This window comes from Pempheris klunzingeri, chromosome 10 (assembly GCF_042242105.1).
Source record: "Pempheris klunzingeri isolate RE-2024b chromosome 10, fPemKlu1.hap1, whole genome shotgun sequence".
In the NCBI taxonomy this organism is placed as follows: domain Eukaryota; kingdom Metazoa; phylum Chordata; class Actinopteri; order Acropomatiformes; family Pempheridae; genus Pempheris; species Pempheris klunzingeri.
The window spans coordinates 24,909,749-24,933,354 of NC_092021.1; the positions used below are offsets into that span (position 1 = coordinate 24,909,749).

The window sequence follows — 23,606 nt, forward strand, 5'->3', positions numbered from 1 at the left end:
AAGTAATCACAACAGGAAGTCAGCAGGAAGTGAGATAATCACAATAGGAAGTCAGCAGGAAGTGAGATAATCACAATAGGAAGTCAGCGGGAAGTGAACAAGAAGTCAGGTTATCACAACAGGAAGTCAATAGGAAGTCAGCAAGAAGTGCACAGGTAGTAGGTGATCAAAAACAGGAAGTAAGCAGGAAGTGAACAGGAAGTAAGCAGGAAGTGAATAGGAAGTAAGCAGGAAGTGAACAGGAAGTCATCAGGAAGTGAACAGGAAGTCATGAGGAAGAGGAAGTCAGGTCATCAAAACAGGAAGTAAGCATGACGTGAATAGGAAGTCATCAGGAAGTGAACAGGAAGTCAGGTAATCACAACAGGAAGTACGCAGGAAGTGAACCGGAAGTCAACAGGAGTGAACAGGAAGTCACGTCATCACAACATGAAGTAAGCAGGAACTGAACAGTAAGTTCCTACATTCAACCTTAACTAATATAGTGAACCTGCTAACTATCAGCATGTTAGCATTGTTACCGTGAGCATATTATCTTACTGAAATCAGCATTAAGCTCAAGATGCTGCTATGTCAGATTACAGCCTTAAAGATTTAAGCCATATTTCCTCTAAAATCATCTCCCCTTTAGTAAAGTAATGTTCTATTATTGACATTTGGACTTTATGCTAATATTGTATGCAGAATTGGACAAGGATTCAGTTTCTTTTTGACAAGTTATTTTGGCATGCATTCACACTTTCTGTTTTGTTTGCTTCTGTGCAGAAACCCTGTTTTGTTCCATTGGCACTGTTAAGATAAATAATAAACCCCCTTCTTTTTTAAAGGTAAAATAGCCTGGTAACTGGAACTGTTTAAGTCCAGTGTGACAGGCAGCCAGTCTTTGTTGGCGACCTCCTCTAAGCCTAAAAATAATACCCCTCCTCACAATTTGAGCCCTTTGAAAAGACGGCATCATTTCGTCAGAACCATGTACGAACAATAAAGCCCAACTCTTACTTTTTTCCTACTCTTTTCCTTTTCTGCCTCTTTTTAGTTTGAAGGCTTTTTTTCCTTCACAGCTTCCTTCCCCACCTGCTAACTTTCCGTCAGACACGCACACACACATACACACACACACACCCCTAACACCCATTTTAGTTGCACACATTACTTTTAACATAATTCGTTTCATTGTCTGAGTCAAGCCAATCCCCCATCCATGAAACAAAGAGGCTAAAGGCGGCAGCCGTCCTCAGTGAGCCAGGTGTTCCACAGAGCTCAATTCTGGGTCCTGTGTTTTTTTCATTCACTCTTTCTCTTCATGTATCTGTATTTGTATGTGTGTGTGTGTGTGTGTCTGTCTGTGTGCGCGCATGTGTGTGTGTGTGTGTGTGTGTGCGTGCGCATGTAATGGCCCTGAGCATTGTGTGTGTGTGTGCAGCTGCCCGCCGATGGCTCTCTTTTGTGTCCCACTCCCCACCATTGTCAACTCACGCCCTCTCGTCCATTCATGGCTCGAGCCAGTGGATGGGCTGGTGGTGTGTGTGTGTGTGTGTGTGTGTGTGTGTGAGTGTATCTGTGAGGTTTTGGGTGGGGGGGTGGGTGGGGGGCTGGAGGGGGTGGAGATATCCCAGCTTATCTTGGAGAGGTTGGTGATTGGTGTGTGTACAGAATGTGCTTTGGGGAAGACAGGAAAGTGAGAATGTGTTTGTGGTCATATTTCAGCCTTCTCATTGGCCAGTGGGCAGACTCAGTGTGAGGAGGGGATGGTAGATGCCTTACACTCCATCTGTTCTCAGTCACACTGCTAAGTGTGCAGCTTCAGGACACTGCACTCTGCCTCTCAACCAAAAAGGAGAAAAGCTGATGACTTAGGATTTGCTGCTAAACTCAACCAGGAAACCAACTTTGCTCATCCCCACTTGGATTGACAGCTTTACTTTGGATCCTGAGATTTGACTTATTGATCTTTTTGCTTTAATACGGGATTTTCTCCTACATCCGTCCTTACTTAAACAGCACCATTATTGGGAAATTGACTTTTCTGCTGGAATGACCAAAGCTAGCGTTTCAGGAGAGAAGTTATAGGATTCATTGCCATTTCGCTGTCTTGCTGTTTCTCTTAGAGCTGTGTGGTAAGTGTTTTTTTATTCTTTCGTGTTAGACTAAATTTTGCATGTTAAGAAATATAGAATACACTGCTATCATGCTTTGTCATGGATTGCAGTTTTTTGAACTTCATTGTTTATACATAATTTTTTAGCACGACCGTAGTCTCTGATAAATATACAGTTTGTACTCAACTCACAGCAGCTTATATGTGTCCGAAATGCTCATATGTGCTGCAGTGCTGCACCAACAAGAAGAGAACCAAAGTTGATGATGTTTAATGTTTCAAATAAACTTATTAATTTAACACTGAAATGGTTGAATAGATAGACTGACCATGCTTAATGTAGCTTAGTCCTCCACGTTGGTCCAGAATTAAACTCTTGCTTCCACTGCCACGATACAACAACTATCAGATGAATTGCCATGAAAAAGTATTATATTAAATTCACTTTAAAAGGTTTTATGCTGTACAAAGTCTAGAGCGCAGAGTGTGTTCATGAGTGAAACTGAGACAGATAGGAAGGCTTTGTGTGGTTTTCAACAAGGGTTCCTTGGGGGATTCCATGGGGTTCCCCTACAACATGAGGAATAGTTTAATTTCACTCCAATTTAATTAATCTAAAACCAATTAGAGAATATAATATATAATGATGAGAGTAGAACTGATGGTGATGGATCAGTGATTCCATTGTCACCACTATATAGTCTGTGACGTGTCTGCTCCTGGGTTTAGTCACCAACAGAGACACAGGACTAGATGCAACCAACTGAGAGTCTTCACAGCTCAGAGGTGAAAATGAGTGCTACCCACAACCCCCTATGTGACAAAGGTCACATAACAGACAGTGGTGATATGTATCACTGAGGATGAATCTGGACACCACCAGTTGCAGGAGAGCGGTAGGGGTGGGTGGAGGAGTAGGATGCTTTCAGGGAGGTCCCCTGTGGCTTCAGCAGGCATCTGTTGCCCCCGCTGCCCATATATGCCCCCACCCCCACCCTCTGCACCCCCTTTGTCCCCCTCCCAGCCGGTCACCGGAGTGGCAGACTGGCTCACTGCCGGGCTCAGCCAGCAAATGGCAGCCATGCGGCAGCCCTGAGGGACTGGTCAGGGTCTGGCCTCGGGGGAGCTCATCCCTCCATACGCCCCCAAGGGGGGTAACCCTGGATCATGACACATACAGAGATACACGCAGTGCAGAGGCAGTGCAGGCAGGCTGGGTCACTGAGGTGGAGGCTGCAGCATCTGCTCACTACGGAAGGCCCCTCCTCCCACAAAACATGCACACACCTCAGAACTGATCTGGTAAATGAGTTATTCTTTCCGTCAAAAATTTGTTTGTGCAGACTCGGATTCGAAACCCTGGCTAGTGGCGAAACCTAATTATTACTAAGAGGGTTTCCAAAAGAAAAGCATTTTCTCAAAGTCTGGATTATCGAGCAAAATAGCTAAAATAATCTTTATTATGTGCATGTGTGTGTTTGTGTGTGTGTGTGTGTATTTGTGTATTTTCCCCAAAACATTAAAGACAAATTAAAAAAAACATCCCATTAAGTCTGTAACCCACACATAGGAATTCATTTGCAAAGTAAGTATCGGGTAAATTCCAAGTATCAACAGCAGTTGTTGAATGTAATGAGACAAAAAATGCCAATTCACCTCACACTAAACTATTGTATATTTACTATTAAACATTCATGAATACAGAAAATCCTACAATCTGTGTCGGAACTAAGTTTTGACATTTTGCAGAATCCCAAACTTATTGATAAAAACACTGAAAAAGTGGGTAAACTGCTCCTGTGCAGCTGTATATTGCTGCATGTGCACTTGATGCTCTTGCTAAATGTTTTAATCTGCACCACAAGTCCAGGTCCAGGTCCAGGTCCAGGTCCAGGTCCAGGTCCAGGTCTAGGGTTAGGGTTACTTTTATAACAGTTCAGAATTTGTTTCTTTCTCATATTTATCTCAACATTAATGTCAGTGAAGTACATTGCATTAAAAGTCAACTATGGTCTGTCACAGAGCTTTTAGTAGCAAGAAGTGGTTATAAAACATTTAAAAATATATATTTTATAAGCATAAGTATCAACTGATAGATGATTTATTAATTGCATTATTATTATGTATAATTTTATATTCACATTCTCATCTAAGAAAATGTTTTATGCTCCAGATATTCTGCAGCTGCTACAAGATTGATCGTATTATTTGCTGCATTTGAAAGACCTGTGAATAAACATAAAGCTATATTACAGACTATATCACTACCTGTCAGTGGTTTAGTGTTAAAAAACAAACATATTTTAGGGTCGTATTATAAGAATATGCCTCTGTAGTGAGTTAAGCGAGTTCATTTAGTGAAAATCAAGTTTGTTTGACAGGAATGATCAATACCATAGACCACTATTATGGTCCATGGGCTTATTGTTACAGCAGCTTGTGTTTTCTAAGATTAGATTTGCTTTTAAGTCATTTAGTAAAGTTGGTCTTGTGACTGAAGCGTTTGATTTATTTGGGCTTCTTTCACCATATCGTAGTCTCTGACGTGTGGTGATCTGCTCAAAACTATCAACACTATAGAAGTATTTCTTCTATCACCTATTTTCATAAAAGTTTCCCGGTTACAGCAGGACCGTAAAAGCCTCCGCTGAGAGTTCAGACTGTGGGGACATACACACGGTGCCTGACCGCTTCTGACCGGGTGACTTACACTTGCTGTGTCACTGCCATATTTCTGCTGACTCCTCAGAGATTCCGTCTGGTAACCTGTGACTGAGCCTGGTGTGACTGCTGCATTACCAGGCATCATGTGCATGTGTGTGTGTGTGTGTGTGTGTGTTTGTGGGGGTGAATGGGTTTGAAAAGCCCCAGCCTCCGTCTGTGCACGCTGCTCGGGCTGAGAGAACAATACTCCCGTCACAGGAGGACAGATTGGGTGGCAGCTGCATTGTTGAAGGACGGCAAGCCAGACACACTTCTTCCCCCCCGACCCCTGACACACACACACACACACACACACACACACACACACACACACTCAAAAACACACTCTCGCTCTTTCCTTTTGTGCCTCTTTTTTTGTTGGCGGACTAAATTATTCCAGCTCTCTTGTGGCATTCAGGGTGACAAACAGCGGCGCGGCAGCTTAGACGTCGGGGTCGGGACATTAAGAGGCCCCTGCTTTCCGGTGCTTTAGCCTCAGATCCAAGGCACTCCTCATTACAACTGTCACCAAAATATATCTACAAATAGGCACGCATACAATGACCGAAATGAACTCTTTTGAATCAGCTGGCAGAGATTGGTTGATTAGCCTGCAGAGAATTATTTCTAAGCGCTCAGTGAATATGTACTGAGCTTTACGGGTTTTTAAAGCCATCCAATGTGAAGATACTGCCTTATTCTTAAGCAAAAATGAGACTTGCACAAGCATGTTCGTATAATTAACAAGCGGAAACGATTAGTAATAAGAAGAACACCCTTACTCAATTGAATACTTGCTGCCACAGCCTTGTTGGTATGAGTAGTAGTTCATGATGTCTTTAAGAAAATCTTTCAAGATAATCAAGGAAAAATGATGGAAAACCAAATGACATAGTCTCATTTCATCCCCTGCTGCTTCACCTGTATGTTTTGCTTTAGTTTTTGCCAGGATGGTTTACTATTCACACAGCAGCGAAAGTGAATCTGAGGAGCTTCCACTTTGTGCAGCATAACAGACAATCAGAGGTGTCTTTGTCTGACAGAGATCTTTCACTGGAGAGGTACATCACTGAAGAGGTTTGACGCCCTGGAAGTCCCCTCCATGGGTATTTCCTCAGATAAACAACCCTTCGCACAAACACACAGACAACGATATTTGTTTGTGGTATGAGCTGCCGTCAAAACCAGACCCACATCCATGCTGCGACCACAGGAGCTGTGTTCAATCCAGCTATCACATCAGTGATCTCTGCCCAGCAAAAAGACAAGCAGAGGCAACTGGAGGAGTGACCCTTCCCATTGTTCACATTTTTAATAATCTGCAGCACAATGAACAAAAGCCCTGATGTTGTACGGAGGGAAGATTATGCTTCAAACAAACAAGACTGAACTAGATCCAAGGATAAAGAACCTTTAAGGAAGCCTAACAGAAGCCTTTGTATAGGTATTATATAGTTTTGTAGTAGCAACAGTGGAGATGAGGAAGCAAAGGAACACATATTGTTTTTTTTTTTTTTTAAAGGGGTCACTGAGCAGTGTCCCATCACAACAGATCCCTCTTTGTTTCAGCCAATCCGTGGACCCCCACAGGGCCAGCGGGCCACACTCTGACAAGAAAGAGAGGTTGTGAAGACCGTTAGGGTTTTTTTTAAACTGAGAATCCTTCATGAAGGGTTTGCCAGTGCTGCCAGGACGTCAGTGTTAGGTGCTTATTGGCATGAATTTCATGAATATCAATCAGAATTGTATTTTTGAGGATTTGAATTTGCACAAACATGTAATTTATCAGAATTTTAAAGGACCATACTACGCATACCTCTTTGTTAAAGTTGCGTTCTCGTCGTATTGTAATAATAATAATATCCCTTACTAAAACTATAATCATCTGCTCTTATGTAAGAGTAACCACCTCCTCATACTTCAAGCCAAGTCAAATTTTACAGGCTGTCCAACACATGACACCGTCTGTCCTTAGACCCTCATTTCATCTAATTTCAAACGTACAATCTGAGGCTCAGTCCTGCTGTAGTCCATAAATAACTCAGACACATGCTCTTACTAAGCACTTTTCACACATTTCCCTTATACAGTCATGTTATCACACAGTATGTCTCCGTGACATTGCCAAGAAACTTTCTCAATTTGAATCCTTAACCAGTAATTTAAGATTTCGCTTCAAGCCACACCACCCAGCCCTGTACTGGAGGCAATATAGTTGGCAGCAGTGTTATCCTGTGTATTTGCATACTGAAGGATTCCTGGCATTGGTAATAAATTAATGCAGCGGCTCAGTTGTCTCGGGTATTTTGGCTCCAGTATCATTGATGTGTCTCAATATATCAATTAATGTATATCATTGATGAGCTCATCGCTGCTAAAATGCAAATCAGAAGGAGTGGAGCAGCAGGTAAAAGAGGTTACAGTTTTCAGCTTGCCTTTTTTACTCATCAAAGCCTGCTGCGTTTCATTAAGTTCACACTTCACAGACCATTAACTCTTAAAGTTTCGGTTGTTCTCATCAGTGCCATCATAAGCGTTATGTTCTGTGGTGAAGCGTCATTATGTAAACTGGATGGGTGGAGCTAGGAGTCTTATATGTGAGACTCAAAACACTCACGCAGTCCTCGGGAGTTTAACCGGTGGCTTCTTGTGTCTCCCTAAAGCTTCATTCCCAGGACCGGTCAGTGAGCTGTTAACTACCAGCAGTAACGGTGGGGTCTGTCAGGTATCTGGGAGGTCACGGAGGACGTGGAGCTGGATGTATGAGACGGCTTCATGGGCGTGAAGGACCATCTGGAGGATGGGACGGGCCACATCCTCAGCCTAGCGCTGGATCTGGACTACCTCCATGTGGAAAGTGGTGAGCGGCAAGCTGGCCTGAGCACTGCGAGTGCTGGGAATATAGGGGCCTTACAGGTCAGAGCTGGTGCCCCGAGTAACAGCAGTAACAGTATTGGCAGCAGTAGCACTGGTTTTAGTGCTCATTCAAGCTACAGCAGCAGTAGTAGTTGCAGTAACTTCTCTGAGGAGAGTGCTGTCTCTGACAGTGATGACGAACGGCTCCAGAATGGGCCTCAGCAAGAACAGCCTCACCAGCACCACCAAGAGTCCTCGGCAGTCTGTCAGACAGTCAGGCTGGACCTGGCATCAAATCTCTCATCTGGAGACCCCCCACATCCGGGCACATCCGCTCCCAGTGGCCTCGTCACAGACTACCGCACCAAGGTGGAGTTTGCCCTCAAGCTAGGCTACTCCGAGGAGCTGGTGCTGCTGGTGCTGAGGAAACTGGGCCCAGATGCGCTCATCAACGACATCCTGGGTGAGCTGATCAAACTGGGAACCAAGACGGAGATGGAGCAGCAAGGGGGTTCCACTGTCTCCCAGTTTCCCTCCACCTCTATGTCATCCTCTTTGGCCTGCTCCTCCTCCTCCTTCTCCTCTTCCTCCTCCTCCTCCTCCTCCTCCAGCTCCTCTATGGACTCCTGTCGACTGCTGTGTCCATCCCAGCTGCTCGAAGACAAAGAAAACCTTCGCCCTGTTGTGGTGGATGGGAGCAACGTGGCTATGAGGTAAGGAGGAGAAGCTTTTGGAAACAGTAGGTTACGCCGTGTTGATGAAACCCTTGTTTTTTGTTGATCCCATTTGGCTTTTCGTCAAGTGTCTCCAATGGCAGAGTCACACACACTGGCATCACATAAAACTGTGGAGAATTATTTCAGAGTTCTCGAGATTTTGGAAAATTTGTGCTTTGTTTAAGTAGGATCCCTCAGTGTCCTTGTCAGTGAGGGCTGAACCTCTACACGAGATAAGATAATACTGCTGAACTTGTTTGACTGTCCCTCTTACAGGGGTGCATGGTACGGCTATATATATTCAGGATCAACGTGTAAGTGATGGGGTGTCTCACGTGGACTTTTGTGGTCAGTTGAACTGTGTTCTCCGTGCAGGACAATCCACGAGGACATTAAATCTGACAGGTTTAAGTTGCTGTATGTGAAAGGTTTAGCTCATTTGCCTGTGATTTGCCACTTTATTGACATTGTTAATTGTGTCAAAATGTACTTTTTGAGCAGCTGCAGTAATTTGCTGGGAGTACTACCGACACTGTGGTACAGTAAGTAGTTAGTTAGTTAGTTAGTTAGTATTTACACCTAACCTAACATCTCACATGTGTACCGTGTTGATTATATGACCAATGTTGACCCTCTTCTTTATCAAGCTAAAGTGTTCAAATATCAGTCAAGCTCTCTTGTGTTAATGGAGGTTAAAGGCAAAGCAAGGCCCACTTTTTAAACAGATCCTATGAGAACCAAATTTGGGAATCTGACATTGCAAATACTACAGCCTGGATAAATATATGTGACATTGCTCTGTTCTCTCTTCCAGTTAAATTAGGCCATTTGCATAGAGTAATGTAGGAGCATGAAACCAATAAAGGGGCTGCAGGGAAAGAATGAAAGCTAATGAAGTACATTGTTATGAAATAAAAATAAACACAAGTTGCATGTCAGCAGTGTTGGACTGAAGATATAAGGGACTTTTGATATGACTGTGGAACTGCTGCTTTCATTTTACTGTTCAGACTTGCCTTGTGGACAGTGGGGAACTTTAAATATGATATTCCTGTATTTGTTAATGCAAATAATGTACAAAATGCAATGCTAAGAATGTAGGAGATAAAAATAGAGCAGTGGTTAGGCTCTGCTGAGCAGCTCTCTAAACAAGAAGTTATGGTTATAAACTGGAAACCAAAATCTATTTCAAAATAATGAAATACCTCGAACAAAGCCGCAGGAAACCAGTTCGTTTTGAAAGACTACAGACATCACTGCAACCGTGTCTCAGCTTTTTTAACTTCTCTGTGCAGTCCGTAGTGTCTCCATGGTGAAGACCTGAATAATGATACTATTCCTAGCTGTAAGAAATATACAAAACACAAATTTAAATGATGCATAATTAAAACAATGAAAAACAGAAACCATGGACACACAGATTTAAATGAAAATAAACAAATAAATAACTTGGCATAACCATGGCAACTAGGAGGGATGTAATCACTGTTGGAGAGCAGTTGCAGTGAAAGCAGCCAACAGGACAGGACAGGTTTTGATGTGCGAGTCTCCTCAGCATGTCTTTACAGTTTGGATAATATCTTAGATGCCTCTGAGGAGGTGCATTTGATGAGCAGGTTCAGTGTGAACTTGCTCTGTTCTGTTGCCACTGTAAATCATTGTAGTCACATGGGGAAAAAAAGCTGAAATGCGAGTGTGTTTCTCTCAGTAAGGGCCACAGAGTAGATACCTTCACTAAAACGATATAATAAAGTGGCGTGATCCCTTGTACCAAACCACCATCAGGTATATATCACCTGCTTATACACTATCATCTATCTGCTCCTAGTATTTTGATGTTCATCACAATTATCATCATCCCTGTTTTCATCCCCACACTGAGGGTGAATCTGTTTCATTTTATACAAATAAGATGATTCAAGAGGTTTTCAGTCCTGTTGTTTTTTTGTTTTTTTTTAGCGATTGTCTGCATTTGCATCACTGATTGTGCCCTTGACACGTCTTTCTGCTCTTGCAGTCACGGAAATAAGGAAGTATTCTCCTGTCAAGGCATCCAGCTGGCTGTGGACTGGTTCTTGGAGCGGGGTCATCGTGACATCACTGTTTTTGTCCCCGCGTGGAGAAAGGAGCAGTCACGGCCCGACGCTCTCATCACGGGTAACAGCAGCTGCAATAGCTTTGAGTGATGATTTAAAGTCACAGTTAAAGGACAGTAAAAAGGAGCATTTGTCAACTTATTCTTGTCCTTTTTTATGTGTCCCCTCTCTTTATGCAGACCAAGAGATCCTGCGGCGGCTAGAGAAAGAGAAGATCCTGGTGTTCACTCCGTCTCGCCGTGTGCAGGGACGCCGTGTGGTCTGCTATGACGACCGCTTCATTGTCAAACTGGCCTATGAGTCAGACGGCATCATTGTTTCCAATGACAACTACCGTGACCTAGCCAATGAGAAGCCAGAGTGGAAGAAATTCATTGATGAGCGTCTACTAATGTACTCCTTTGTAAACGACAAGTAAGCAACTCATGGCTGTGTCAAGACAAAACTGTCAAATCATTTAGATGCATTTAACTTAACATATCTTCCTACAGGATAAACAGTAGACCAATGAGGGACAGTTAGGAGGCTGTGTTGTTATGCCTTTGCCATCAAATTAGAAACTGTGCATTTTTGCAGGGACGTAATCTGAAGACTTCCTATTTGCTGTACTTGTGAGACATTTTCATTTCCTCATTGCTCGTCTTTTAATCTTCCTTCTCTACACTTTTGCGTCACTGATCAAATCCCCTCCGATCACACAGGAAAAGACCTTCGTCAGTCATGTCCTTTATTACATAAGAGATCAATTGTCACAGGAATGTTTTAGGGTGGCACATACCAACCGTATCTTTACCTTGTAATATCAGTGAGTGAGTGAGTTTAAGATGTTTCTACTCTTACTGTGTTGCTCTGTGAGCTTAATACCTAACATGCACATGTTAAGGTATTGTTCCCACAGCTAATGCAAACTATACAGCTTCTGTGTTAGCTAGGAAGCTGAAGTGAGATTCCTCACTGCAACAAGTCTCTGTTGGTGCCGTCCAAGTTATTCAGGATGAACAGGATGAAGAAGGAGGAATTTTAAATGTGGGGTTATTAAAAATGTTGATCTATTACCTGTGTGTCCAGGTTTATGCCACCAGATGACCCACTGGGACGCCATGGACCCAGTCTGGAGAACTTCCTGAGGAAGAGGCCTGTTATTCCTGAAAATAGGAAGCAGCCATGTCCTTATGGTAAAAATATGCACCAACATGCACTTCTGTTCTGGTCATTTGAGCATTTCACGTCTTTGAAAGAACTGTAAGAAGAAGAAAAAACTCAATAAGGAGGCCTTAATAAGGAGTAATTGCTGGATCTAGGAGTGTCTGTGCTGTAAACTGTATTTTCTGGTACCCACAAACTGAGATGTTATAAAACATTTTATTCCAACACATTTATGAGAAATGCGTTTCTTCATTCTTCCCTTAGGGAAGAAGTGCACATATGGCCACAAGTGCAAGTTTTACCACCCTGAAAGAGGAAGTCAGCCCCAGCGTTCTGTGGCTGATGAGCTCCGTGCCAGTGCCAAAATTTCATCAGTGGCTTCCAGAGGCCTGCTGGAAGACGTCCTGATGGTGAAGAGCCAAAGCTCTGGTCTACCAGAAAGAATGGCTGAGGCCGAGTCAAGTCGGGGAACTCCAAAGAAACATCCAAACCCCAGCCCTCGGAGCTCCTTCAGTGACCTCCTGGAGGACAGGCTTCGGGTCCAGTCCAAAGTGGAGGGACGTAGGGGAAGCAACAGCAGCAGCAGCAGTAGCTGTAGCAGCAGCTTTCTTGGGCATCCTGCTCCAGGGGGGCCCCCTTCATCAGGCAGCCTGGACCGCTGGGAGCTCCTTGGGGGAAGTGGAGGCAGTTGCAGGGATTCTGGGGCCTCAGGACCAAGCCAGGCTGAAACTTACCACAGATGTGAGTCTCCAGACCTGGGCTACAGCTCACTGGTAAAGGCCTACTCTAGCCTCAGTCTGGTAGTACCACAGAGTCCTGAATGCTTCTTCCCAGCTGATCTGCGAGCCGGATCACTGCTGTCAGACTGCAGCAGTGAAGGCAGCGTCAGCTCAGACTCCTTCTCCCCTGACCCGTTGTTAGACGATGGCCCCAAGTGCCACCATCACCACCACCATCCTCACCACCATCACCACTGCTCCGGCCAGTACCCTCACCCAGCAAGCCGTGTTCCTCCAGGACTGGGCCAGCACGCTCCTCATGGATATGCTGTCCCTAAAACACTGCGGAGGCAACTTGGGTTCGGTTTGGAGGACCCTCCACCTTCTGCTTCCCCTCATGCATCTCCACGTCCCTACAAGCCCCCTTCTGCATGCATCCCAGTCCACCCTCAGCATCCGTCGCTGAGCAGTTTTCCAGGGGAATTCCCAGCACGTCCACCCCAAACATCCCCTGCTCACTCCCTCGCCCAGAGCTCCCCCCTCGGCCGCAATGTGATGGGCTCCCTTTGGCAGGAAGGAGGGCTCCAGGACTTCCAAATGTACAAAGGGTCGCCACTTCAATCTAGAAGAAACCACTCTGGGCTAAACCAACAACCACAGCATCAGATAGCCTGGGACCCCCATTACCAGCAGTCCCCTAAGCCGTGCTATGATCTGTTTGCCTTCCAGAGCCTTCCAGAAGTCCACGAGAAGGCTTGGCACTCTCCCTGGAGCAGGCAGACTCATTCATCACCCCGTAGTCTTTCAGCATCAAGTCTCCCACCGCTCCCGCAGCTGTCCCTTCCACCCATCACAGCGCACAAAAGCCTCCTGCCCTCAGCGCCCCAGCACCAGGAGCCCCCTTCCTTGGGTCGATACCAGGACCTCAGGGAGAGGGTGTTTGTTAACTTGTGCCGCATCTTCCCTCCAGATTTGGTGAGGATGGTGATGACCAGGAACCCTCATGTGATGGACGCTCAGGAGCTTGCAGCTGCGATTTTGATGGAGAAGTCGCAGCACAGTTCTTGAACTAAGCAGCCAGAAGGTGAAGTCACAGCTTCACCTTAAATTCGTCGTAACCAGGCTCAGGTTTATCACTTGGCGATCATCTTGATTTTTCAAGTCAGGTTGGACATGCACAAACCAAAAGCACACGATATAGAGCTCCGTAAGCTGGTAATGGGCTGCTTACATTCATTGCAGGGAAGTTGTTTCATTAATTTTAATGGTGTTTTTGTAAAGGGAAATCCCAAAATTGCCATATTTTTCTATAGATATGCCTGCTATTTAAGCACTTAAGACCAGGAAAGGTTGGGGTTTAATGTTCATGTTTGACACCGGTGTGCTTAGGGTGGCTTTTAATGTGCTTCAAGGGTGATAGTGTTCGTTTTAAATTAATTTATTTGTATCATTTTAAGTTATTTGCATATTTTAAAATTATTATGTTTTGGCACTTTCTGTTATTGTTGTGTGTCAGCTTTCTGTTTTCTTTTTTTTTTTTGCTTTTTTTTTTTGGCAATCATATCAGGGTATAAGTGTAGCTCGTACTTTCCAACTGAGTGAAATACTTCTGTTTTCCAGTCACCTCCATGACAATGCAGGATATGTAAAAGAATATATTCAATCGTGAAATTTCACCGCCACATTGCAAATACGTTCCTACTGCATCTAACTCTTGAATTAACTAATGGATCTTTCTATACTGACAGATGGCAGATCAAATGCTGTGTTGAGATTTTGTGATTTCCCCCACAGGGAAGTGAAACTCACGTAGCACCCGCAAAAGATAGACAAAAAAACTCCACTCGAAAGCCCCTAGCTGTTGCTGCTGCTAGGATAGACCTGCCAGCGGACTTTACCGTTAATCGCCTTTCAGTATAATGTCTTTAAAACACTTCCTCTGTTCTTTTACATCTTTAAACCTTGCACAAATTCTAAATCATACAAAAGTGGCTGTTGAAAACTCAGCCACCAGAAGTGTTTAGGTGGAATGAGGATTGTTGGTGTTATTTTAATTTAAAATATATGTTAATTTATTACCTTTTTATGTGTGTGAATGTCTGTGGTGCATCAGACACAGGGTCTCCTTTGTCAGTGGTGACACCACTAGCTGCCTCAAACAGGGTATAACGTGTGCCCTCCACACCTTTTTGCAGTAAACCACAGGAGCAAACTCGCAAGAGTTGGGAAACACCTTCTTGAAATTAAAATCTTCCTGCAGAGTTTGTTACCAGACACGTAACATCACGACAGCAGTGGGAACACTTAAAGACAGCAGTTTTTAGTTCTACAAACCTTTTATCAACGGCACTAATAATCTCATTGGTTAAATTAAAAGTCCTATTAGTGACACAAACTAGTCACAAACTAGATATAATTACCTTACTTAGACAGCAATGAGCTAATATGGCTACTTTAAACTTGACCAGTCTAGATTTTCTTTTAGCTATCAGAGAAATGCTCTGTAATGTAATGTAAAGCACTTTGAACTGCATTTGTGGGATGAAATAATAATATTCTTATTTTCTCCCCCAATGGGATTATTGTAATGTCTGAGGATGTGTTTGTGAAGCTAAAACTCTTAAACTCTTGCCTGGTGAGCACGATAACCTGCAGCCAGATGACACCTCTCTTTGTTGATACAAATTGTATCCTATGAACTTTTTAAACATTGTTTTATATGAGAATATTTAAACAAAAAAAATATTGCAAGCTGAATATTTTGAGTATTTGTGGCAAACTTTGTCACCTTTGGTACTTAGCCTTTATTTATATGCGGGGGGGGGCTTATTGTTCCTTTTTTTTTTTTCCAAGTGCAGGAAAGAGAATGTCTCAAATGCACTTTTTGGAAACGGTGATTGTTGTTTCTATTTTCAGTGAACTGAATACATGGTACTGTGTAGCCCAAAAAATATCAACCCTCAACCACAGTCGAGGCTGACTCAGCCCAGCCACGCTGAAGGGCACCTGAAATGGCCGTGGTGTAAGGTTTTAAAGGTGAGGGTGTGGTTAAAGGTGATGGAGCTCCATCTCACAGCCGTGGAGCTGTAATGGCCTGGAATGAATTAAATTAGCCTGGCTTAAAGCAACGCTGCCTCTTAGAATTTAAATCTTTTCTAACGTCTTTCCCATAAATCTAAAACCACAACATTTTGTTTTTCTTTCTTATTTTCGAAAGCTCTCATACTTGAAAAAGCTTTTCCGTGCTGTAATGTGAAAGATGTTGTCTCAGGAACAAGTCCTCAGCATTTCCTGCTGGTCCCATCCCACGGCTGGAAACTGTGTCAGTGGATCTGTTTTTCTCTGACGCCGTTAAGGCTCAGTCAGTCGGTCTTAACTGAGGTGCTCTCGCCCTGCTGGTCTGGCACTGTGTGCTAGTGTTCGCTGCAGGGCTGAGACACTGACGCTTACTTAAACAAGCTTCTCACGGTGTTGTGTTAACATTCCTGTGGATATTAAAGATCCTGATTAGTGTCTGCAGGCAAAAACTATTTTTCTACGATCATGAACTTGTTAAAGAGCTATTTTTCTAATTGTACGTTTTGTTTCTGCAAGAAGAGATTGTGGTCAGTGTTGGAGTTGCTGAATATACGGATGTACACGTTACTGTGCTAATGTTGTGTTGTGTTCACGTTTCTCCACAAATGTTACTTGACAGTATTCAGACTGATTATGGTGGAGAAAATTGCCATCTCGCTTTAATCGTGTAAATTGTTGTGAAGCGTTTTTGTAGTCCATGTTTCTTCACCACAAACAGCAAACACACTGGACGAGCAGATGTTAAGCTGCTGCTGCTGCTGCTCGCTGTCCCACAATGCCCCGTCGAGCTTATGATACTCCTCAGTGAATTTGCTTCTGTTTACATCCTCTTGCATTCAGCCATGCAGTTACACTGCCTAAAATTTGCTTCGCATTCAGTCTGAACACGCCTTTAAGAGTTTATGTGGGTTTTGTCTTTACGGATTAAATGTTTTGTTTTTGTTCCAATTTGTTGCTCGTTTGACTAAAATGGCCTAAAATCCAGCCATTGGGAAAGAAACACTGTCCCGGTTTATTTTCACCTTTATTTCTAATGTGCTTTAATACATTTCTGCTACAGAAGTCATTTAAGTGCCATCTCTTCAGGGACCAAAGCCGAGTAAGTGGCTGTGTACTGCTTCCCAGTTTCCCCCCCTTTGCTCAGGTCAGTGGTTGTTCTATGAAACCAAAACAAGAGGAAGGTATTAAAAGTGTTGCTGCTTCACTGTGTGTCCTGCTGGCAGAGTAAGAGTTTCATTCCAAAACACGTTCTACGGCCAAAAATTCAAAGCTGTCATATCCAGGTAAACTGATTTTTACATTCTAGCACAATGTGCAATACGAACGATATTTCTTTAAGCTGATATTGAATTTAAAAAAAAAAAAAAGTCCTTCTTGCTATTAATTGGGTCTTTGTTCACCTTTTTTTTTCCTTTTATTTGATAAAACGACGTCTTTTTGGAGTGAGTCTCTTCAGATGTTTGTGCTACGGGGCCATGGGACACGAGCTTTAGGCAACAAAACCCAAAACGAAAAGCATGAAAAACAAACCTGTCGTACCTACAGAACCTGGGAAACTGTGGCCAAATGAGACGCGTTGACTGTTCTTCTTGTGTTTGATGTAAAAGTGAGCAATAAAATTCCTACTCAAGCTTTCATGTGTTGTTTTGGTCCATGTGAGGTTCCCGATCAGCTCTTGAACGTTACTATTAAAGGAAAACCTGGAGACATAATATAGACAACAGCCTGAAGTTTGGGTTGAGACGTCATGCTGGAACTTTTGCTACAGCATCCTTATACAGATAAATATAACTACGGCATTAACATATGTTATGAGCATTTTTTGGGACGAACTTCATGATTATTTGCTTTTATTGGACCGCTTCAGATCAGAGCTTAAAAAAAATGTTTGTTTCTGTCTCTTTGTGTGATCAGACAACATTTTTATTTTAAATTATTAACATTGTCTCCATAGGAATCTGCACAATCTGTAGTTCTGTAGATAAATACTTCAAAAACAACAGATGTTATTCTAAGTTAAACATAAATTGTGTGTTATATTTATTAATATGTTCCTGCTATTTCAGATCATTTACAGATTCTTCTGCTGTGAGTTGTAGCATTGGAAACTGTCAGTGTGAGCTGAATCAGGAAGTGATCCAAAGTGATCTAATACTTCTTTGAGTTGTTAAATCGTTGTATCTGACAGGAACAGAAAAGTCATTCATGACAAACTGGCTTTACGCTGCAAATTCAAGCTTTCATTTAATTTAATAACAACAGTGTGTGTGTGTGTGTGTGTGTGTGTGTGTGTCAGCTTTGACTGTGTGTATCCGACAACATCCTTTGTCAATAAATCTCTACTGGCTTTAAACTCAGTCATACTGTGGCTCCATAGTTGAAAATATAAATTCATTCTTTATTGTGGGGCAAAATATATATCTGAACAAACGTCTCAGTGGATGGAGAATGCCAGCACAGTAAGAATGTAAAATAAGCAAATTTAGTTTTCATATCCATTTGCTCAAAACTCTCACAGTGAGCATTTGCAAACTAACAGCCGTTCAAGCAGAAGAGTTAGCAGATGCAACAGTAACAGACAGCAGAGGTGAACAGACTGACTTTCCCAACACAAAACGACTAAAAGTAATACTAGACGGGAAGGAAATGAGACAAATAAGGCGTTTTTTAAACAAATTATTTAAATTGTTCAACTGATAACAAGTTAAAAGTAAGGTACAGATATTAAAGCTTTACGGACAAGCGTGCCAGAAACATCAACAAGCTACTAATGGCCATTTTATTTTGTTGAGTAAAAGCACGATAGAAACCAATTCTGTGCAGTCTTTTTTTTTTTTTTCCTCTTTTCTTCCTGTTGTTTAATTATCGTGCATGCAAGCATTAAAAATGTCGTTATTGTAGAAGGGGAGGTCCGTGTTTGACAGGATATGTTGCTTGCTATTTTTTTTCCAACAGATTAAAAAGACGTGTGCTTCGTTGGGATGGGATGGGATGGTGGGGGGGTGGGGGGGGAAGGGGCGGAGCTCTAAAAAGCAGGTAGCGCTGTGATTGGCCAACCGCTGACGGGCAGAGCTTTGGCGAGGCTGAAGCTACAAAGCCCATTAGCCGGTCTGTCTCCTGGATAGAAAAAAAAAAAAAAAAGCAGGAGTCCCTGGGGTGGCAGCAGGTTTTGGGCTTTACAAGGAAAGTGAGGCGTTGTCATGGCAACGAGACCAACTGTCTCCTTTCGTCGCTGTGTCCGCCCTTCTTCTTCTTCTTCTTCTTCGTCGTCTCCGGCTCACATGGACTCGAACTCGTCGATGCGCTGCTTGGTGTTGCCCTGGCGGATCTGACGCAGGGTTTTGTACTTGTCCCTGCCCGCCCGCACGTTCTCGGCGTGCAGCATGTCGTTCTGCGTTTTCTTGGTGTCATCCCGGGCCTCGGCCAGCTCTGAGCTCAGGGCCTGGACACAGAGAGACGACCCGAGGGTGATGAGAGACAGCAAAACACTGCATCACAGTTTTATGATTCAGAGATAAGATCAGCTGTGTGTACTTTTCTAGTGAACAATCATCTCAACAACATCACTAAAGTCAGAATACGGTTATTAGTGAATTATACAATCCAATAGCACCACCTGTTTCATCACAGTATGAAAGCCTTGCTGTCCCCCACAGAACGACTCCATCAGCTCCCCAGGTCTAACAGGCCTCCTCCAGCTGCTGATGCTTGGCCTTTCTAACATTTGCACTTTGCTCATGAAGCTTTAAGAACTCTTCTAATGGGAGATTACAGATAATCCCTTCTGCTCAGATGGATTTGACTTCAAGGTGACTTTGACATAAATGACCTGACACTTGGTGCTCTTGGAGAAATTAACCTGCAGCAGGTGTTTGTATTATTGTTAAAGAAAGACACACTAGAGTCTCTTTAAATTCACACACACCTGTATTTTATATATACTAATAGATTTATGATATATAATAAAATCTAATATATGTGTATATATATAATAGATACTGAAAAAAGATGTTTGAAAGATCGAAATCGAATAAAAATGGATTTACAAGGTTGACACTGTAGAAAAATGTCTGCTTCTTCCTTTAACTGCAGTCACAGTCTTCACTGTTCTCCTGGTGCACATGTTAGTTTGTTTTCCTGGTTTGAAACCTCGTACATGGTGATCTGAAAACTGGTGCACACATTATGGGGAAGAAATGTGTTGAGACATTGAGATATTGAGTTTTGAAAGGATGAATTCTGTGGTCTGTTTGTTTTTCAAGCTTCATCCCTGAGAAGCATTTTAAGCTCTAAGTTTGCATCATTCATCTTTTTGTCCAAAGCTTGCTGGTTGCCATCTTTGCATATGTTTACGTGCATGTTAAGTATCCCGCCACGACACCGGGTTTCTGAAAATGAAAACAAATTAGTTGAGGTTTTATTTCCCCATCTCTCGTCTAACCTGGAGCTGTTTCTTGACGCGTTCGTTCTTCTCTGCCTCGGTGATGCGCTCCTCTTCGCTGCGGTGGTTGCTCACGCCGTCACTGAGCAGCTCGGCGCTCGCCTCGGCGTTCGTCTCGTCCTCCTCATCGTGCTCTGGCGCCGGCGGAGATATGGCCGTCTTCAGCTCCTCCTTGGTCTTCTCCAGGTCCTCTTGTGCCGACAGAGCCTGTAAAGAACACACATGCATGCTTATCAGAGGGAAACACACACTGGTGGTTTACAGCCGTTCATGTAGAAACATATGAACAGATGCATTTCACCTCTATCCTGAATTTATACATTCACTGGCTATCTATGCCTCTTGGAAAACATGGTTTGATATTGTTTCTTATAACTTCTGACCTATATGAGAAAACTGGTGGTGATGTGTGATGATGAGGGTCAGACCTCTCCGTTTGGTCAGTTGTGCTTTACTTCGATCAGTCGTTGGTTGTTAGAAGAAAAAGTGTCTCTCACTATTGTGCATGTTAAAGGCCATCCAGCCATTCGGTCCTTTTAATAAAGTACTAAACAAAGCTGCCGCAGTACGAACGTGAGCTCAAAGAAACCAGACCACTGATAAAAGACATTCATTCAGCGGCAGCTGTGCAGCAGTGTGTCTGTCGCTAATGTAAACGACATGGCTGCAGCTGCTGATATGTACTGATATGATGTGGAGTTTTCACACCAGCAGGTGATGAAAGAAAGAACCAGACACACACACACACACACACACACACACACACACGACCATATGCTCACATGCAAACAAAAATGTTCGGCATCATTAAACAGACACAGATTTAGAAAATACACCCTCAAATATCTACAGCAAAAACCACAGACACTAGAAAGTTAAAAGGTAAATGTGAACATACATACATTTACGTACACACACACACACACACACACACACACACTACAGTTTTTTAAACATGGATGGTAAAAGGGTAAAATGTTGTTCCTGTGGTTGGATACTTCTATAAATACATGCTAATCAGCTCATAATTCCAACTAAAACACACAAACTTTTTACAATAAACAAACAGAGTATGTTAGTTAAAACAGCTGTTTGTGTTTCACACCAATAATAACAGTGAGTCTCATTGTTCACAGCATGTTACATAAGAGGAAAGCTGCACTTATGGGCAATTAAAAGTCCATCTGGTTAGATGCAGTTTCCTCTGCACAGTGGGAGGGAGGAAGGAAGGAAGGAAGGAAGGAAGGAAGGGAGGTCACCTCCCTGTTCAAATGTCAACACCCAGGTGCTCCATGAGGAGGTGCAACTAGTGCAGTGACAAAAACATGATCCCACTCAGGAAAACGTGTGTTCGGTGGAGCTTCGCGCCGAGGTGATTACAGGTGTTATTGTTTTTTTTAATCCCTTCAATGATTTTACACACACACACACACACACACACACACACACAGCTGCACTACTATACAGGGGTCACATTACCTTGTGTTGCCATTCTGTCGCTTCATCTTCTTTTTTCCTCTTGGCCTCCTCAAGCAGAGCGATTTTGGCGGTGAACTCTGCTAACTCAGCAGCCTGTCGAGAGGAACGGCACGCATGTGTCACGTCGCCACACTGGTTTCTGTGTGGCGTCTGACTAACAGACCAAAAACCCAAAGCTACTTGTAATTTACAGTAAGATGAAACAGACAGAAACTTCTCATATTTGACTAACTGCTGCTTTTGACTAACTGAGTTCTTTCATGACAGAACACTGGAATATCCAATCCAACCAATACTGTTGGTTTATAAGTTAAATATATAAAATAATAAGCACCCTGCTGCTACATATAAAAACTGGGTGAACAGAAATGTGGAATTAAAGGTTATAACCAAACACTTAGGATTTATCAACTCACTCATAGTTTAAAACACAAATCACTTTCCTAAAAACAGACACAGATAAAATACTGTTTGTTACTGTAAGTTGTCTATAGAGAGCTGAAGGACATTCTCCACTAGTTGGTGCAAAAATAAAGGAAAAAGCTGAATAAATGAGAAGAACATGATGTTTCCATTCAAGTAAATAACATGTGAATCATTTGTTATGTCAACCTGCCCTCTAAGATCTGAGTCATGGCCGAATTCCTTATTCACTAAAATGATGAAACATAAAATATGCAATTCATCATTTCATGAGTTCATGTGTTTATATTTTATCTTTTGTATGTTTCTGGGGTTCGACAGCCATGAGATCTCTGTTATATTCCTCTCATGTGTTTAGTATTCATCTGTGCAGAGACTAAAATACATGCAGGTACCAGCTGCTCCTGGGTCTTCATCTGGTCGGCAGCCTGCTGAGCCAGCGCTGCCTTGGCCTCCTCCGCCGCCTGCCTCTCCCTGTCCAGCCGCTCGGCCTCCTCCTTTGCTCGCTTCCTCTCCTGCTCCAACTCCAGCGCCCTGCGAGTCTGCTCCTCCAGCTCTGCACGCACACACACGTTAACATGTGAGTCATCAGAGCGAGTCTTAAGACTGTGTGACTAGTGAGGGAGCCCCTTATCGTCCTAAAGCCAAAGTTACATGTGGGAATTACAGATGAATGAATGATCTCTGTGTATGCATTCATGAAACCATGTGTAGGTTCCTACTACACCCACAGAATCGGATCAGTTTCACCGTGAGAAGTTCAGAGGTTTAGTCAGAGCCGGTGTGACGCAGGTGAACGAGCCCCTAGTGGTGGACAGCTGGAATCACAACCTACTGCTGCTGCAGTGCCACTAATGTCAGAGTTTCATTTAAAACTCAACTCTTTTTCTCTGACATTTAATCAGTAAGACATACATTGATTGATATGGGACTTTTTATGAGCGTTATGTTATGATTAAGAGGCCCCAGGGTTCCCACTGTGGCCCTGAATCAGAACTCTGGATAACAGGGTTTCTGGTCTGATGTTCTTTACAGGTAAACTTTCAGTCTTTATTTGAAACACGCCTGTTATTGTAGCTGTATGATTTTCATCACAGTGAAGTAAGTGATTTATGTGACGCTGCTCCCAGTCTGTGTTTGTTATCTCACACTAACTTTGGGAAAGTGTGTTTTTTCTTTTCTAACCCTTAAAATTACATAAATCCTGCAGTTTGAAACACACAGCTGTGAACAGACGACCATAAAATACATATGAGGTGTGCAGAGTTATTCAGGTAACTGTTCTGTACTTGTAGATCACCTTCTGGGCTTCTGGTCTACTCAAAGCTGAAGCTATACTTAAAGAGCTTAAACTGGAGGAGTTTTTTTTTTTGTTCTCCACATGAAACATTTCAGTCAAATAATCCACCATGAAAAAAAAAGACATTAAAAACCTAAAATCACAAAACTCTGAAATATAAAAACAAGCGCTGAGCACCATCAGTGCAAATGTGATACTGGAGTTCAGTTTCATTGGACAGAAGAAGTCAGAGGTGTCAGATTCTTAATGCTGTCCAAAGTCAAGCTGCTGCACAAGAGCTTTGCCAGAATAAACTAGTAGAAGGTTTGCAGCCTTATCGTTTAAAACACGTATTGTGTGACAAGTGGAGAAAACTGTCAACACAGTGTGACAGCTTTCTTTACTTCTACATGTTTAATTCAGTTTTAATGTCCATTTTCAGTTAAACCACTGACTTTGGTCATTTAATCCAGTTTGACCAGAATGCTCCTTTAGCCTTTTATTCATCCTGTAACTATCCAACAGCTCGTTGAAGAAATGAGGACCAGAACATGTGCAGGGCACCGGAGCAC

General features: G+C 42.9%; 2 protein-coding genes across 4 annotated transcripts in view; one reads left to right on the top strand and one right to left on the bottom strand.

The window, feature by feature from the left end:
• Nucleotides 1–7,576: 7,576 nt before the first annotated feature.
• On the top strand, nt 7,577–13,402 carry LOC139208799 (probable ribonuclease ZC3H12C). The gene is made up of 5 exons (XM_070838541.1): nt 7,577–8,370; nt 10,391–10,530; nt 10,649–10,883; nt 11,538–11,644; nt 11,880–13,402. Exons 1-5 carry the CDS (start codon nt 7,577–7,579, stop codon nt 13,400–13,402), a joined length of 2,799 nt encoding a protein of 932 aa, XP_070694642.1.
• A 4,387-nt stretch (nt 13,403–17,789) lies between these two features.
• Nucleotides 17,790–23,606, bottom strand: part of LOC139208115 (radixin) — a 31,800-nt gene continuing 25,983 nt past the window's right edge. For all 3 annotated transcript variants that reach the window (XM_070837688.1, XM_070837687.1, XM_070837689.1), the window contains exons 12-15: nt 22,151–22,311; nt 21,333–21,425; nt 19,854–20,060; nt 17,790–18,854 (exon numbers count right to left, since the gene is read on the bottom strand). In XM_070837688.1, the coding sequence (XP_070693789.1) occupies nt 18,690–18,854; nt 19,854–20,060; nt 21,333–21,425; nt 22,151–22,311 (626 nt within the window). In that variant the 3' untranslated portion in view covers nt 17,790–18,689. The remainder of the gene's footprint in view (nt 18,855–19,853; nt 20,061–21,332; nt 21,426–22,150; nt 22,312–23,606) is intronic.

Coding starts and splice junctions, on each gene's coding strand:
- LOC139208799 (XM_070838541.1), top strand. CDS start 7,577: ATGGGCGTGAAGGACCATCTGGAGGATGGGACGGGCCACATCCTCAGC. Junction 10,531..10,648: donor GCCCGACGCTCTCATCACGG/GTAACAGCAGCT, acceptor CTCTTTATGCAG/ACCAAGAGATCCTGCGGCGG. Junction 10,884..11,537: donor TACTCCTTTGTAAACGACAA/GTAAGCAACTCA, acceptor CTGTGTGTCCAG/GTTTATGCCACCAGATGACC.